This window comes from Anomaloglossus baeobatrachus, chromosome 2, assembly GCF_048569485.1.
Source record: "Anomaloglossus baeobatrachus isolate aAnoBae1 chromosome 2, aAnoBae1.hap1, whole genome shotgun sequence".
NCBI classification, from domain to species: domain Eukaryota; kingdom Metazoa; phylum Chordata; class Amphibia; order Anura; family Aromobatidae; genus Anomaloglossus; species Anomaloglossus baeobatrachus.
Window position 1 is genome coordinate 180842037 of NC_134354.1, and position 19436 is coordinate 180861472.

Genomic DNA, 19436 nt, shown 5'->3' on the forward strand with positions numbered 1-19436 from the left:
CTGCAACCACCAATCTAAGTGATACATCATTGAACTCAGGGCCTCTTTTCCTACATTATGCTGCTCTGAGATGAAGTAGCAAAAACCTGCTGACAGATTCCCTTTAACTGGTACACTTCAAAATACACTATTGCATGCCGATGCCAAAAACTGCACATTAATTATAAAATAAATAAAATAAAACGCGAGATAATGAAGCAAATTATTTTGATGGTTGGTTCTAAATAAATTGCAATAAAGTAACACAATAAAATATCTGTTTGTAGTTCAGTTTATTAATATATATTTATCACAAATGCTCACAATATCAAAGCATTGTCCTCAGCATGCTAGATGGAGACATCATAAGAAAAAAATCATATTTTCCTAATTTAATTTTTAAAAAGGTCTGAACATTTCCAATGTCTGTCCTTATCTAAATTTTCACAATTTCCTGAAAATATCATTTGGTTGCTGTACTTCCAAAGCAACATGGGGAACAAAACAGGAGGAACATTAGCTAGGAAGAAACGAAAGGAATCAGCATGACGGCACAATTGAGGTTAGCTGTACACTAAAGGATAAAAAAGCATCAATATATTGTCTTCACAGTAAGCAACAACAGTTTAGTAACAGTGAAACACAAAAAAATGGAATCTGAAGCAAAAAATTCACTAGACGAAGATCATTAGCATTAGGCATACAGAGTAAGAATCCAGGGTGCAGCCTAGCTTTAGGCCTACTGGATGCCATTCAAAGCACAACATAGCTCAACATGACTCTTCAAGTATTGTAATATCACAGATTTATTTTAATTAATGTGGTATATGGCAAAATAAAAAAGAAGTATGCCTTGTAAATAAATATATAGAGATATATATATAAAAAAGATTAGATAGGCTATATTTGTTTTTCATGTACTGATTTATATAAACGTATAGAACATTTAATAAATCGTTAGGTAAGGACATCTTAGTCCCTTCATTTGTATCAGCCACTGCATGCACAGCCAGGTTGAGGCAGTTAATGGATTATCATAGTAACAATACAACTACAGTATGACTAAAGAACACACAAAGTGCCATCATACGAAAAGCCTTCCCGGGAGGAAGTGTGCAGTTAGACACTATATAGGCTACTCTTCATGGCACAACTTTACTGGAACGGATGGTTACACTACAAAATGGGAACACGGAGTGCTTGGTAAATGTGTCGTGTGCTCTAACATTCTGTAAATTCCTTCTTGATTCCTTCAGCTCCTCATGTAATAATGGGTGGATCCTGTGAAAACAAAGAAACATATCATATACTTGCCAGTATATATTCAATTTTTTTTTTTATTAAAATGAAAAGCAACAAAGCCATAATTAAAGCCACACTTTGGGCTCACGTATATAGCAAAGCGCTGTGCGTGCCACACAAGCTCTGGGCTGTATCGAGATATTTCCCTCTAGACGTTCGTATTCGATGAAGCATGCAATATTTTGTTTCTGTTGAATTAGTATGAAATCCGCTTGAAAGAAAAAAAACTCAGTTTTTACCTTAGATACAGTAGAGGCTCCATGGCGCTCAATAACCATCCTCTTAAGGCTGTGTACATGAGTTCTTAATAAGCACACATCGTGTACAGTAAAAGGGAACCTCTCAGGTCCCTTAAGCCACTCAAGCTGCCTTCATTAGGTTACAGAGCCATATTCTTGCATTTTAATGAAGTCCTTTAATTCCCAAACAAATGATCACTTCTACACTAAAACAAATTTTAAAGTACCGCTCGTCATATACTAATTAGGTAGGACTAGCTTGGGTTGGCTTGGTTTCACCTCAAGTATTTGCTTCAGATCTTGTAATCACGCTCTTCCCTGGACTTGACCGACATCCTCCCAACTAGCCTCATTATCTTCGCAATGACATCAGTATGGCCTCCTGAGGAACGCAGTGGAGCTGGTGTATTCTTTCTGGCTTGAACAGTGCAGTGCACTCGCTCAAGAGGGCATAGTAATGCCATTCCTAAGATAACGAGTCCAGCGGGACAGGATTACAGCATCTGAAGCGGGCTAGTGTGGGTGAAGCCATGACCACTGAACTAGGTCTACCTAATTAGCTTATAATGAGTGCAAGAGTGAACATCTGTTAAGGACATGAATGACTTTATTAAAATGCAGGAATGGACTATATAACCCACTGTTGGAGGTAAGATAAGAACTTTAAAGGATAACTGTGCTTTCAAGTAACTGTTCATAATAAGCTGTTGGCACTGTATGTGAGTACAGGAGGAATAACAGCATTTTTGGCCATTATGCGACTTAAATCCTCAATTCTCACCAGTTTACCCTCGGCATGCTCTGTGATTTGTAATCTACTGGTAGCTGGGGGATGAGACCGAGCTGCAGTGATTTCTTCCCTAGACAGTATAGCACAGAAGAAATGCCTGTTCTTCATTAAGTTTGGACAAGCTGCAGCAACACGTTGGAAATTATACAGCAAAGCTCAGCTGTCTTCATCTGAATCAAGCTCTGATGAGAGGTAAAACACTGGTTATAGAGTCCTGCATGGCGTTTTTCAGTCTGTTCACTTTCCTAATCCTCTACCCTACCCTCTCCATAAAGGATAATGTTTTCCCCCTGCTCTGAGCATGACAGACTTGAGCTGCTTTTTCACAGTGGATGGTGAGTTCAATAGGAGGAGTATGAAATTTCTGTTAAGTGGTGGAGTAATGTAGATTTCTCTGATAAACTTCAGGTCTCCATAAGGAGAATAGTCTTCCCCCGTGGTCCCCACATAGCTTCTAATACAGCCAGATCAGATACCCACACTTTGCACTGACGAGGGGCAATCACCCCGAAACACCGTGTCTGCAAATTGGGATTCTGATCTGGCATATATCCTAGGTCATATGAAAAGGCTTGTTAAAAGGCCAATTTTGACTTTTAGGATTGCTGCTTCCAATAGGTGACGCTAGAGTTTGTCTCCTTTCCTGGAGAGACAATTTGAATAACTCTGATAAAACTTCAAAATTTCTGATAACTGCCTAAACTATTGCTTTATGCGAAAGTTTGTTTAAAGTAGTTTCTTTTCAATGAACCCGGCAAGATCTTTTTGAGCATCAGAACTTACTGGAGACACGCAGATTTGCTAACAGTCCCAGTTTTGCTGTGACAATCATAGGATCTGGACACCAAAAGAAGTGTGGTTTTGAAAACATTTATATATGCAAAAGTTGGAAAAATATCCAGAATTTTAAATGTGAAATTTGTTGCATAATGAATTGTCACTCAGTTCAATGAGGTCAGGTTACCTGCGATTAAAAGGTGGAGAACCATGGGAACCTCCACCTGGGACTGCAAATTACCTGAGTGATGTCACCGCTCATCGCTGAGCCTCAGGTCATTCTCTGCCTGAAGCTCACAGCAGGCAGTCATGTTCTGTGCCCACACGCTGTCAGTTCAGATGTAGCAGAGCTCATGTGGATTATGTTGCACCTGGGTGTTTTTGGGGTTAATACAAATGTTAAAGAGGGTGTGTTTTTTTGCATTTCACTTTAAATAAAGGATTTTTTTGGTTGTTTGTCTTTATATCTTTTCACTTACAGATTAGTAATGGGGGGGGGTCTCAGACGTCTCCCATTACTAATCTAGGGCTTAGTGGCAGGTGTGAGCTGGTATTAACCCCTTATTACCCAGATTGCCACCACACCATGGCAATCGGGATGAGCTAGGTAAAGTTGCAGGATTGTCTCAACTAATGGATGATACTATCCTGGGGTGCTGCACGCTGCTATTTTAAGGTTGGTGGGGGCAATAAGCATGGGTCTCCCCAGTCCATGAATACTAGTTCCCAAATGTCGGCTTTATCATAGCTGGGTATCAGAATTTGGAAGGGGGGGGAGGGCCGGGGCGACAGTTTATTTATTTACAGCACGCCAGTTTATTTATTTATTTAAATAATTATTTTTTTTTAAAAAAAGCTGCATGCAGTTCCTCTATTTTGATACACAGCCAAGATAAGCACATGGCTGGGAACTGCAGCCTGTAGCCTTATGCTTTATCTGTGCTGGGTATTATAATATTGGGGAACTCTTCGCCAATTTTATTTATTTTTACACCAATCGATACACACACACACACACACACACACACAGCGCCTCTGATTGAAAGCAGTCAGACACACTGTTACACAGGGTGGGGGTACGTCTGACTGCAACCAGAGACGCGAGGACTGCCCTTGAGTGGGGACAGTGCATATGTATGAGGTTAATGAGCTCCCCTGGAAGTAGCGTTAGAGCCACGTGGGAGACTCGATAAGTATAACGCCGCTGTGCCAATTCCCCTATCCCTTCTACCACCATTTTAAAGCGCCGGATTCTGGTTCACATAGACGTATATCGAAATTAGCATCTGGTATGATATCCAGGATCCATTTCGGGGCTGAACCGGGTATTTTTTTTATTATTTTTTTTTTTTTTTTTTAAACCCGATTGAAACCAGTATATCCTGGGGAATGCAAGTCCGCCTATCACTACTTAGCAACTCAGCTATAAGTAAGCTTTAATATGTGTAGAATGGTTAGTGTGAGTGAGTGGGGCCCTCATTAAGTAATGAGTGATATGGGAGGTAAGGGTGGATCCCTCAAAAAGTTTTTGGCTGGATGGGGGCTCCAATCCCACAAAACCCATATCATCCTTTACTGAATGAGGGTCCCTCTCACACATACATGAGTATAAACATGTACACACTCATGCCTGCTGACAGCTATAAAGGTTGAGCGATGGACCCTCAATCAGTTATGACATAGGTAATAAAGAAACAAAAATTTCCATAAACAGTCAATAGCGGTGGAACGTTTATGAACGATTTCTTTCTATGTTAAAAAAGCCATAATTGGTTAAGGGCCCCCTCCAATCCCCATCAATAATTGCTCTTTAAACACATCAGATTTTTTGGTACTTGTACTATCCATCATTTTTGCAGTTACATCACTTGTGCCATTTCACCTGTCTTTGTGGAAAAATAGAAATCTGAGCTATATCTTTGATACGTGTTGCCAATAACTGCGCATATTACATACAGATTTTGTCCTATACAATGCAAAGGCTTAAATTGACAGTGAAAATCATCACAAGGAATTGACACGGAGTGGAATTTCCATATTGCACTGTAATTATAGCAATGCACGTGACAAATTGAGCGCTTGAGCTGTAACGGCTTGTGAATGCTGATTCATGTGCAGTCCATCACGACACCAACCTATACTAGGTAAGAGCCACAGCGGGTGATTTACTTGATGTAATAATTGGGTAAATTATTAACATGTCCATATTTATTATTTATGAACAAACCTTTAGTAGACAGTACCCCTAGGGAAACTGAGATGGCGATACACAAGATTTCTGTGGCTCCTGACATAAGACCTCATTCAGACGCCCATTTTCACAAACGCTTTCTCTCCATGCTTTTCACAGATCTAACATGTGTCCATTATACTCTATGGGGCTGTTTACGATTGGGTGTGTCATTTTTCTTATTGTAATGTTTTTGTAGTGCTTTTACTTTTTACAGGTTTCCAGCTTGGTCTACATCAGATTCGGGTGACTACGTTAGACCGGCATTGGTATCTATGTCAGTATGACTTTTCTGTGGTCATTTTTACCCGGATTGGTTAATGAGAGGAATTCATGTTATTTTTCTTTTTCTTTTTTTAACTATTTATCTATGCAAGCAGTATGTATTTCACTATACTGGTGTCATTTATTTCCAACACAAAAGCAACACCAGTAAATGGATCCTCATGGGATTGAAGGTCCTTACATACTGGTTACTTCCTAGTCTAAAAATAAAAGCTTGCACCCTGGATGGTCTGGTCCTGGAAGTAGCCAACTCCTTCCCAATTCCCCAGGTGTATTAGGCAGTGAATTAATAGTGAGGGGGTGTCAAGTTTTTAAAGCAACAAAACAACGCTGGCAGAGACTAAGCACCAGCAATAATCATTTAAAGGTGTCTGTCAGATCTCCCCATTACTATTACCATAGTGAAGGCCAAAAAAAAAAAAAATTAAAAAAACGAGGAAAATTAAAAAAAACAACACCCTCCCTACACAATCCCCTTTGACCTATGTGGGTCCAATGTAGCCCATCAAATCCAATGAAGTCCATATATCAATAATAATATTCTGTAATTTAGTTACACGTCCTGTTAAGGGGGCCATAAATTTACAGTGATGCAATCTAATTATGCATCTACCTTAACCCCGTCTGCATCCAAATCATGAGTCATTTGTTAGTAGCATGCATACTATTCTTCCATACAACCCCGAGAAATGACACGGATCTGCATAGAAAATACGACTGGTTTAATCACGGAAGTGGACAAACATTTAAAAGGAATTATTGGCTAGGGGCCAATAATACGTAACACGTCTCCTATTGGGTAATGTATCATAGCTTATTCTGTAAAATATATATATAATATATATATATACACACACATATATATATATATATATATATATATATATATATACACACACATATATATATAAATAAAAAGAAAGAAGGAAACGATCAAGGGTCCAATATGTGCTAAGAAATATGATTGTTTCCTTCTTTTTCCTTGACATACATATACATGTATATATATATATATATATATATATATATATATATATATTATATTATATTATAATATATATATATATATATATTTATATATATATATATATATATATATATATATATATATATATATATATATATATATATATATATATATTGTATGTGCTTGTTTCCTCATTTATATTAAGCTATGTCAGCATGATTCACTTGTCACATTAAAGTCCAGACTATCTGAGTCTTAAGATGTCTGAATGCAGATAGGCTATGTGCACACGCTGCGTTTTTTTGACGCTGCATTTTTGTGCGTTTTGTCCGCTATAAAACACACAAAAACGCACCCACGGCAAAAAACACGCCAAAAAATGGATGCGTTTTTACCGTGATTTGGTGCGTTTTTGATCTCTGCGGTTTTCTAATGCATTGCATGGGGGGAAAACGCAGAAAAACGCAGGAAAGAATTGACATGTCCATTTTTTTTTTAAGCTCAAAAACGCAGCTTAAAAAAAAAAAAGTTGTGTGCGGACAGTAAAAATGAAAACTCAGACTTTGCTGGGGAAGCAAAGTCATGCAGTTTTGAGGCCAAAAACGCACCCGAAAAACGAGCAAAAAAGCAGCGAAAAACGCACTGTGCGCACATAGCCATATAGGTGTGGTACACAGTTCAAGCACTTATCTTAAATCCTGGTTTTTGGATATCTTCATATAACTCTTATATACTCTTAATAGTTCCTAATCTTGTCCATAACAGTCCTTTATCTTAATGTACATGGCACGGTCCTCTTTTTTGTTGCAGATTTTAGCATTTGTTATTTCTATAGTAATTGATGGTGGGCCCCATGAATGTTCTCAGATAGTCTTGGTGGTCTCCAGTTTAATATTGCTTGCAGACAACATTTCTAAGAGTTCGCTACTGGCTAAAGGAGATATACTGCTCTCTATAAGATGCCATCATGCTTCCATAAGTGGGGATTCAATGTTCAACTCTCACAATGAAGGAGATTTTGCCTATTGAAACCATCCACAGCGTCGAAAATTGCAGCCCAGTCCTATTTACTTCAATGCAACAATGTATCATTTAATGGACAAGAGTATCCCTGTGCAGGGGGAAACGTAAAAGGGACCTCCCTTGAAATGGTGGAAATGCCCCTTTCCAATTGAATAATTGAAGCTAAACTAAAAAGTTAAAGTAAATGACAAACTTGTGTATATTTCTCATTTTTGAGCAAACATGCACTACTGTTGCATTAAGAGAATTACATCCACTCAGATTTCTATCGTACAGATAAAATAAAGCATAAACTTGCATGAGCAGCATATGTAAGCGCCACGCCGATAAGTCAGACCCATTATCACCGGCGGAGCTGATTAGTTCTAAATCACAGCAATTTAAAATCAAATAAAATTCAGGGCTTATAAAGTGATGGAGGGAGCGAGACAGAAAAAAAATGGTGGCAATTTACCATGTTACACCATCTCGTATTGATTTGCAGTGATAAACCGGGAAAGACAGCACGCCAACAGCATTCCAATCAGCTGCAAGACAAGAAACACAATCCATACATTAGGCGGCAATCATGAACCTTTACGTCTTAATGAATAGCATCCAGTTTTCAGTGCACGTAATATCACTTTGTTTTACAACAGTAATACATGTAAAACTGCATAATAGAGAAGACACCATTACATTTATTTTACCCAGCATCAATGGTATACAATGTCATTACTACTTATTCCAGAAGAACATCAAGGCACATTCTATGTAATTTGTATGGCGCAAAAGCCGTGCTGCAAAAGCGCCCATGTACAGTTATAAAACTACTGAGCATGACGACAGATCTGCACTATCCTAATGTGGATAGGTGATCATTGTTTTAGGCCGGGTTCTGATGCTCATATGAAAACTTCTCTTTTTTATGCAGGAAAAAAAAATGAACAATTTTCAACCGTATTGTCGTCCGCGTGTCCATTTTTTTACACTCTTATAGAATCAGATTTTATACATCAAACATTACAATCACTGATCTCGGGGAAACCAGCCTGAGAAATCAGTGCCGGCAGCCAGCGAAGGCGCTCAACACAGTAAAATCCTAGGTGCATTGCCCCGTGGGAAGTATGCAAATCAAAAAAGGCCCGTGGAGCCTCTGTTAGGAGTCTCGACACGGAAAAAAGCCAGATATCCCTCCGGGAAGGACCTAGCCAAGGAGTGGCTCTTGCTTGTTTTGTCTTGGTGGTCTACTAGGCATTGCTCCCACCTGGCCAGAATCCTACACCACACTGATGAGGGGCAATACCCCGAAACAGCTGTCTGTGGATGGATACCTGGCCTTGGTATTTCCCTGGTCATATCTTTAAACTCGTCAAGAGCTGGATATTGACTAAAAGGGCCACTTAATATGGTGGTTATGGTGGTCTCCTAAAAAGAGCCACTCCTTGGCTAGGTCCTTCCCGGAGGGATATCTGGCTTTTTTCCGTGTCGAGACTCCTAACAGAGGCTCCACGGACCTTTTTTGATTTGCATACTTTCCAGGAGGCAATGCACCTAGGATTTCACTGTGTCGAGCGCCTTCGCTGGCTGCCGGCAGTGTTTGCTCAGGCTGGTCTCCCCGAGATCAGTGATTGTTTTGTCTTGCTGGTCTACTAGGCATTGCTCCAACCTGGCCAGAATCCTATTCTACAGACCTTTTTTGATTTGTATACATCAAACATTAAAAGATTGTATTTTGCATTGTAAAGAATTTATGTTAATAAATGCAATATGACAGTAAAAATTGATGTATTCTGATATTTTTGCTTCCCCCATAGACTTGAATAAGCGAATCTCATAAAAAAAACAAACCAAAAAACAGAAGCGATTAGTACATGCTGCGATTTTTTCATAAAGACATTAGGTCTGTTTGAAAACTGTCACCTCAAAAGCCTTATTTAATAACACTGGTCAGCGTGCTGTTCGCGAGATATCTGGATTTTAACATTGATAGCACAAGTACCTAAAATGCGCTCATCTGATCTGGTCTTTGTGGGCAGTTTGGCTCTTCGCCTACAACCAGTCAGCCATAAACAGAGCATTTCTGTGGGAGGGTTTTGTTTTGTTTTTTTTTTTACACACACTACATCCGAAAACATTGTTTTAACCCCCAGTGAGAACCATTAAAAGACTGAAAATGGCACTCCTTGGGGTTCAGACTCCCACCATTCATAAAAGCGAGCCGCTGCTGTGTGTTCGTTGTTTCAAGAATAACATATCTGTACACCCGCGACCCTCGGCCGAGAACTTGAGGACCCGATGCTCGCTCGAGTAATGAGCAGTGACGAGCACGCTCGCTCATCAATAGTTATATTTAAAAATATGTTAGTATGCAAATAAGCATTCAAATATACACCTTTATTGATATAGAACTAAAAAGAGCAACCCTAATTACTCTAGTATAAACAAGTCAAGCTCATAAAGCCATCACCACCTACGGTGAATACACCATGGCCACTTGAGTCAGCCTAAGGGTACCTTCACACTTTAGCGATGCAGCAGCGATCCGACCAGCGATCTGACCTGGTCAGGATCGCTGCTGCATTGCTACATGGTCGCTGGTGAGCTGTCAAACAGGCAGATCTCACCAGCGACCAGTGACCAGCCCCCAGCCAGCAGCGACGTGCAAGCGACGCTGCGCTTGCACGGAGCCGGCGTCTGGAAGCTCCGGACACTGGTAACTAAGGTAAACATCGGGTATGGTTACCCGATGTTTACCTTAGTTACCAGCTCACACCGCTTAACTTAGCGTGTGCAGGGAGCAGGAGCCGGCACTGGCAGCGTGAGAGCAGCGGAGGCTGGTAACGAAGGTGAATATCGGGTAACCACCTTGGTTACCCGATGTTTACCTTGGTTACAGCTTACCGCAGGCTGTCAGACGCCGGCTCCTGCTCCCTGCACATTCAGGATTGTTGCTCTCTCGCTGTCACACACAGCGATGTGTGCTTATCAGCGGGAGAGCAACAATAAAAAAACGAACCAGGGCTGTGTGTAACGAGCAGCGATCTCACAGCAGGGGCCAGATCGCTGCTCAGTGTCACACACAGCGAGATCGCTAATGAGGTCACAAAAACCATGACTCAGCAGCGATCTCAGTAGCGATCTCGCTGTGTGTGAAGTACCCCTAATGAAGGACATTCCCATCAGGGGTCCTATCTGGTGATGGCTACAAGAGATAATAAACACAGGAAAAAAAAACTAAACAAACAAACCAATAAAGTGACAATGCTGTGAGCAAAGGACAGTGGTCCAATTGGCAAAAAAAACACAACAAAAGAAATAATAAGTACCTAAAAAAACAACAAATCAATGTGCGCTCATATTCCTGACAATGGTCAGTCATAGATAGACATTAATACACAATGGATTTTCTAGGTATTAAAATAGGAATGGTCTCACCCAGTCCTTTTTCATATGAGGGCTTGCAGTCTCTCCATCCGAGTCAGTAGAGTCGTCCACCATTTACTAACCCTACTACTCTTTGGATTCAGAAAATAAGAAATAACTGCTGCCCCAGACTTCCGTCCTAACAAGGACGGGCCACATCTAAGGTCTCAAGCTGGACCCCTACGCTGACCCTGATGACATCCCGACGCGTTTCGTCATTAAGACTCTTCAGGGGACACAATAATTGTCAGTCAGGTCCTTGTTGCCAGCCCTCACAAAACCATAGTGTTTTTTTTTTTTTTTTACACACACTACATCCAAAAACATTGTTTTAACCCCCAGTGAGAACCATTAAAAGACTGAAAATGGCATTCCTTGGGGTTCAGACTCCCACCATTCATAAAAGCGAGCTGTTGCTGTGTGTTCTTTGTTTCAAGAGTAACATATCTGTACACCCGCGACCCTCGGCCGAGAACTTGAGGACCCGATGCTCGCTCGAGTAATGAGCAGTGATGAGCACGCTCGCTCATCAATAGTTATATTTAAAAATATGTTAGGACTCAAAAATAAATACTTTTCTAAGCATAAAATTAATTTTTCTATGCGGGATAGAATTTACGCAGAAACAAGATAATTCCACACAGGAGTCAAGTACGAACATCTGGCCAAGAACTCCCGTCCTGCCCGATGTTGCTGCCATAAACCTCCCATATTTTTCTTTTAGATTTTTTTTTTCCAAGCTTCTTTTATGTATACTGCTCACATGTATTTTTTGCATGGAAGCAGATTAAATTCTATGAGTGTAGTATATAATCAGTATGACAGAGAAAAAAAAAATTCAAAGCAAATCTTTAATCTGTTACACCAGATGGAACTAATTTCCACTGGTCGGAACTAATCGATTTTATACCATACACAGAACATTAATCCTTAAGGATTGACTTTTCAGGTTGCATCAAACAAGTATCCTGCATGGCTACTTAAAGAGAGATCAGAGGTTTTGAAGGGGTTTCATTCCATTTTGTTCTTGCATTCTATAACCAACTTTATCAATGTTAAAAATTGATCAGAACTTTTCCTTGCATGTACTAGGCCTGAAATCTTTTGTACTTTTTTTTTTTTTTTTTTTTTAAAAGACTACTCATATGAGGGAACTTGAGAAAACCCAACAGGAAAGCCATAACACATCTGTAGTAGCCTTCAGGAAGGGGGGGGGGGGGTTCATGAAACATCTGGCATTACTAAAACATGACTACAATATTACATATTCTGACCGTGTATGGATAAGGTTTCAAGATGTAAATCATTTCAAAGAAATTCAATTTTAACAGGTCACTTCACCACGAAATGGAGCTGCTTTTTTTTTTTTACCTCCAGGAATAGAAAATAGAGGTAAAGAAAATGGCATTCTAACAAAAAATAAATCCCAAAAATTACCTTGTTACATTGACAGACACCTGTCCTAGAAAGCTAATTACAAAGATACCTGTGAACGTGTGAAATAGGAAGCTCCACTTTGATCTGAAGATGTATTGTATCATGTATTGTCAGTCAGTAAAACATGGTGGACAGAAATATGAGTGACCACTTCTTACCAGCACCCCTGTATCTCCAATATTACATCAGATACAGGGTGTACAGTAGAGTGAGAAATCTCTTCTTACTTCTGCAACCCTGGTATCTCCAGTATTAGATCAGATAGACATCGTGGATTGCAGTGTGAGCAGCCTCTTCTTACCTCAGCACTCCTGCTGTCTCCAGTATTAGATCAGATAGATAGGGTGGGCAGTAATTTGAGCGGCCTCTTCATACCTCAGCACTCCTGGTATCTCCAGTATTACATCAAAATATCCACTAGAAGAACAACGTCCTGCACTTAAAGGGGAGGGTAGGGGAAGAGAGACATCTACCGCTCATACCATTGGTTGTCCACTAAGACAACCACTTCTCGTTGCCCATGTTTGCTCCCATTAAAATAAAACAGCTTATACCCACTTCCTGTGTGGTTGGCATTTCAGTGGTGTCAGCACTCTGCGTTCAAATCATCGCTAGACTCGCTCTCTCCCCTAATTCAGACACATAAGTAATCACCTGGGAGAGATCAGCTGCAGCCCTCACTTCCTGTTGATTACTCATAAATCTGAAAGTGGAAGGAAGAAGTGGGCAGCGATTGGGTGCGGGTTTCACATAATCTAACAATCACCTGTGGCCACAGGAAGGCGATTGTTGATGCCACTGGAGCAGCATCAGTACAAAGGGTGAGTATAAGCTTTTATTATTTTAATGGGTGGCAAACATCTAGTAGTGGACAAGTAGTGAACAACCACTTTAACATTCTAGGAATGGTTACTGCGTAACAAGTTGGCGGCCGCTTTAAAAGCTACAATGATTATATTTCTAGACAAAATTTATTTTGGAATTTAGTTATAATGACCATTTGCTTTTATTTACTTTTCTATAAAAGGGAAAATAAGAAAATATATTTTCAGAATTTATTGGCCTTTGCCATCAAGGTGATCATTAAGAAGACTTATTTTTTCATTTAAATTATGGCCATACACAGTGGTGTTAGACCATACGGTACTAAACAGTTTTCACTAGATCAAATGGACCCTAACAGCAGCAGCCATCTGCATTAAAGGCTTTTTTCTCCAAAATTAATTTGCCTTTCTACTTTACTTTTGCGCGTTCTATGATCACGCTCAAGGATTATTGTGACTTTTGTTTTTATGGACACGCAAGATAGAAAATGTTCTCACAGCTATAATTACTTTAAGGATTATGTACTTTACCTCTTCTCTACACATAGCAACACAGAAGAAATATGGCAAGTGGTATTATACTATGGCTATAATGTATCTTGTCATGCAAAAATAAAACATAAAATAATATAAATGGCACCTGAGAAACAAAGGGGGGATTTATCAAGGATGGAAAGAAAAAGTGAAGTAGTTTTTCATAATAACTAGAGAGGAGTAAATAGACTAGCAGGACCCAGGTGTGGTGGTCCTTGGTACTACGTGGCAGCCAGAGCAGTGTCCTGCCAACTTCATGGACCAACACACGAATACCGGCATCCTGGTGTTTACAATGCCTTCCGGAATCCTTGGGTCAGGGCAAACATCATCATGACGCTGCTTGATGCCTAATGAGTGGGCTGCACATAATGCCATGATGCCTTGGGGGCTTTGAAAATGCCAAAGGCACCCTCAATGCTGGCAATCGAGTGATGGCCAAGGAAATTCTAACGTAGCTGCCAAGGCTGCTACGTTATAATTGCCTACCACCCCCATAGCTGTGTTATTTTGATGCAGCACAGGGTTACAGGGAGTGCCCGCCGCTGACAGCAATGCGGACAGCCAACGCTTCCATATTTTGATACCAAGAGTGCCATTGCTGACATCTACTACCAATATGGTGTGGGTGGCAAATCAGTACCACTGCATTCTCTTAATATACTGCCATCAGCTGCAGAAAAGGCAATAAGTAATGGTGGTTCACCATCATGATGGCTGTGTTTTTTTGATGCAGCACAGGGTTACAGGAGTGCCCGCCGCTGGCTGACAAATGATTAAAATAGCCAGGGGCTACTTTGATATCGATGTCAATACTACAGATTAAAATGCTGATGGCAGAAATCGAGTTTTGATTCTTGTCCTGAAGGCGGCGAAAGTGTTCGTAGAAACGCGTTGACAAATAAGCATTAATTTACTACTTGGGTCGGATTATTTCTACACAGCAGTACGGCGTTCTCCCATCTCCTTCTTCAGCTTCTACAATGATCAGCTTTAGTAAGCGACTGGTACATTTAGGTACATGTAGATACAGAACTAAGCAATGCGGACAGCCAACGCTTCCATATCTTGATACCAGGAGTGCCATTGCTGACATCTACTACCAATATGGTGTGGGTGGCAAATCAGTACCACTGCATTCTCTTAATATACTGCCATCAGCTGCAGAAAAGGCAATAAGTAATTGTGGTTCACCATCATGATGGTTCAGTCCACAGACCATGAGAGCATTGTCTCATCAGGCCATGCCACATGCCTCATCTGTACACATTCACTTCATAACCGTTTTTGCTATCAGACCAGAGACTTGATATAGTAGGATTTTATGAGATTTAGTGCAGTAGATCAAATGTCAAATTCAAAAAGCATCATAATGTAGAATTTGTCCAGTTATGTTTTTGAATCGGACAATTTTCTTATATACCAGTATGTGAAATCCAGAAACCAAAATCCACTAAAATAGAATATCTACATTACAGCCACAATTATAACCTTACTAATCTGTAATAAATTCATAAAAGTTACTATTAGATTTCATTGTTTTCAAAGGGTTGTCCGGTCTAACATGACAAGTCTGCAGTTACGCACAGTGTGACACTCTATGTGACTGCAGACTTGTGAATCCTCACATTGTACTGCACACATGCATTGAGCTAGGCTGCGTCCCTCTAGTCGGATTCTGTCCGGGAGGACGCATATCGAATACTTGCAGCCACGTGACCGTCGTTAACGGCTTGGACACCGGAGAATCCTCATAGTGCACAGTGTATGAGATGCAAGAACTCACAAGTCTGCAGTTACAGAGTGACACATCGCATGACTGCAGACTTGTTATTTTAGACTGGCCAACCCCTTTGACATGGTGGAGGCTGGGGCTGCATGGTGACATGTGTAGTGCGATAGCAATTCCCATACAATTCACATGATCAAAATCATTTGCGCAACTTGTCACATGCGACTTATACTGATCTCAATGGCAAGTGAGTTACATGTGAATTCCGATCAGTGACAAAAAAAATACAACACATTTGGAAACATGTAGGAAGTAGTCAGGATACCCCCACTTCTACTAGGTGTTGTATTAAAGCATATCGCATAATGTGTTTTAGTCTACGCTAAAAGTAAGCTATGCTGTGTCATAAATGTATTATAGTTATATGCATTGCAATAGATGCAAGGTTTATTAGTGGCAGGAAAATATTATGAAGGTGCTGACAAGCACAGAACTGGATACTTTGGGTAACTAAGGGAGCAGTGTCCCCTGTTCCAGGTGTGTGTTGTGGACTGGCCGATACCTCCTCTCCTGTGGACGGTGTGTGTGGTTTAACCTGGCAGAAAAAGTGCAGGAAAGAGTCTGTGAGGAGACAGACGTTTCTGAGGAAGATATAGGAGTGGTTCTACCTCTGATGTGGTTTAATCTTACAGAACACTGCCCGAGGAGAATCCGATAAGCACAGAGTGGGAAGATATACGGTACCAGCTGCAAGACTTCTGCGAGTTGGACTGTGAGAGAACCCAGACTTTAGCCAGGTCAGGACCCGTAAGAAGGGAAGACTTCGCTGAGAGGAGCCCAGCCGCCAAGTCCCAGAAGAGAAGAAAAGCTCCCTCTTGCCTTCCCTGGAGAAGTGCACATCAACAAGCCCTGCTGTTCCTGGAGAGATACTTTCTCACAACAGTACTGTGAGTCTGCATTTGTGCACCTTGGTTACGGTGTAGTGTAGGCCGCAGTCAGAGTGTAGTAGCCGTGCGGCCCCAGTAGTGGTGGCCAGTCAGACTGTAGGGTAGTGTAGCAAAGTGTATTTTTAATCTTCTATACTGTTCCCACTTTGTTTTGTGATAGTTGAGGAGACAGCTATAGTTCGCCTCAGCTAAGCAGTTTACTTGTTTATTATCTCTGCAATTCCTCATATCACCTTCCCACTGCCTTGCAGCAGTTGTGTGTCCCTGCCTGTAAATAAACTCTGTATCTGTAGTCTCGTCTTGTGCCGTAACTTAAGGCCCCGTCACACTAAGCAACATCGCTAGCAACATCGCTGCTAACGAACAACTTTTGTGACGTTGCTAGCGATGTTGCTGTGTGTGACATCCAGCAACAACCTGGCCCCTGCTGTGAGGTCGTTGGTTGTTGCTGAATGTCCTGGGCCATTTTTTAGTTGTTGCTGTCCTGCTGTGAAGCACAGATCGCTGTGTGTGACAGCGAGACAGCAACAACTAAATGTGCAGGCAGCAGGAGCCGGCTTCTGCAGAGGCTGGTAACCAATGTAAACATCGGGTAACCAAGAAGCCCTGTCCTTGGTTACCCGATATTTACCTTTGATACCAGCCTCCGCCGCTCTCACTGCCTGTGCTGCCGGCTCCTGCTCTGTGCACATGTAGCTAGCTGCAGGACACATCGGGTTAATTAACCTGATGTGTGCTGTAAGTAGGAGAGCAGGGAGCCAGCGCTAAGCATTGTGCGCTGCTCCCTGCTCTGTGCACATTTAGCTGCAGCACACATCAGGTAATTAACCCCATGTGTGCTGTAGCTAGGAGAGCAGGGAGCCAGCGCTCAGTGTGCGCTGCTCCCTGCTCTCTGCACGTGTAGCTGGTCACTGGTTGCTGGTGAGCTCACCAGCAACTCGTGTAGCCACGCTCCAGCGATCCCTGCCAGGTCAAGTTGCTGGTGGGATCGCTGGAGCGTCGCAGTGTGACAGCTCACCAGCAACCTCCTAGCAACTTACCAGCGATCCCTATCGTTGTTGGGATCGCTGGTAAGTTGCTTAGTGTGACGGTACCTTTACGCTGCACTGTGATCCCTGGGTCATCGCTTCAAACATATGCCACTGTGTTGCAGCAGGTCACAATACGATACCATCGAAAATCAGATGTGATGTGACACCATAACCTCAATGTCGCGTGACAGATGTAACCTTTTCTTTAATATGGGTCATGAAGCTCTTCTAATATCTGCAGTCTTGTAATAAGGATTTTTGTTAGAATCTGGAAATATTTTGTAAATCAGCAGAGCATCTATGCTGCCCGAGTAATCCACCTGTTCCCCTGCTACTCCATGGCCTCTCCTTTTTGCCGCCAATCCCTTCACTGGCTTCCCATTGCCCAACGATTCCAGTTCAAAACCCTAACCATGACATCCACAACTTGTCTCCTCCATACATCTGTGACCTAGTCTCCCTGTATTGACCCGCACGTAACCTCCGATCCTCACAAGATCTCCTTCTCTACTCCCCTTGCATCTCCTCTTCCCAAAATCTCAAAGATTTCTCCTATGCATCTCCCATACTTTGGAACGCTCGGTCACAACATATCAGACTCTCGCCTACCTTGGAAAGCTTTAAAAGGAACCTGAAGACCCACCTTTTCTGACAAGCCTACAACCTGCAATAACCCTCAATCCTCTATAGCGCCACACAACCATCTCCACCCTCACCTACTGTATCCTCACCTGTCCCTTGTAGACTGTGAGCCCTCGCCGGCAGGGTCCTCGCTCCTCCTGTACCTGCCTGTGCCTTGTATTGTTTATGATTATTGTACTTGACCCTCTTATGTGCACCACTTTTCACATATAAAGCGCCATAGAATAACTGGCACTATAATAATAAATAATAATCTACAAGTATGGCTTTACCATCCATGAGAAATTCATGTAATGATATTATTTGCTCAGTACTACAAGGAATCAACATACAAACCTCTCTCTTTGTAACCTCACTAAAAAACTAGATTAAGACAGAAATTGGCCATAGGTTTTACTTTCAACCTGAGGATTAATTGCTAATGGAGATCCAGCTCTGAAATGTACCAGCAAGGAAGACATGATAGACTACGGAAGCGAATGTAGGATTTGACTCATAAGTAACTACCACAGAGGTCTATCTAAAGTCTGTTTTACAATTACGGAGAGGGACAAAGGTCATTTCCACTCTGGTTACAGATAATGTGGACACTACAGGTCACTCATCTTGTCCTCTGCCTTCCCCGGTATCAAGGCTGCCTGCACAGAAGCATCAGATTTTCTTCGTTACATCAATATTCTCTATTGGATTTTGGCTCCCGTAGAGAGACTAAGCATGGCACAAAACCGGTGCCCCTACATTGTGGTCAGTTAAGCACAAGAAATTATTAACCCTTTGTTGCCTAATGTTTTTATCATGTCTTGTGAAATAAACATGATCTTAAAAGGAAAGCTTCCATGCTATTCTACCAGAATTAGCAAGTTACATAGCAGGTGAATTTAGGCAGATGAATATGAATAGAGTTGAAACCAGAAGTTTACATTTAGTATTTGGTAGCATTGCCCTTAAACTGTATGACTTGGGTCAAACATTTTGGATATACTTCCACAAGCTTCTCACAATGGTTGGTAGGAATTTGGGCTCATTCCTCCTGATAAACTGATGTAACTGAGCCATGTTTGCAGGTTGCCTTGCTCGTGTAGCACCCCTGAGCCACTCAGGGCACTACTAGGAACTGCATCCTCACCAAGATGCAGGGCCTACCCCCTGGGACCTGGAACACCAGTGCCAGCAACACCCACACACACCAAAATCCTAGTTTCCACTCCATACAAGGGTTAATTGGCTAGTCGGACACAAGGGGATGGCCACCTAGAGAGCGGAGCCAGACCACGGGACTAGACAGCCTGGTG

The 19436-nt window shown here is 41.5% G+C and overlaps 1 protein-coding gene across 1 annotated transcript in view; it reads right to left on the reverse strand.

Annotated features, from left to right (window-relative positions):
* Window positions 1-255: 255 nt before the first annotated feature.
* TSPAN7 (tetraspanin 7) overlaps window positions 256-19436 on the reverse strand; it is a 190624-nt gene continuing 171443 nt past the window's right edge. Inside the window, exons 7-8 of the mRNA XM_075335507.1 lie at window positions 8047-8119; window positions 256-1260 (exon numbers count right to left, since the gene is read on the reverse strand). Of these exons, the coding sequence (XP_075191622.1) occupies window positions 8051-8119 (69 nt within the window). The 3' untranslated portion in view covers window positions 256-1260; window positions 8047-8050. The remainder of the gene's footprint in view (window positions 1261-8046; window positions 8120-19436) is intronic.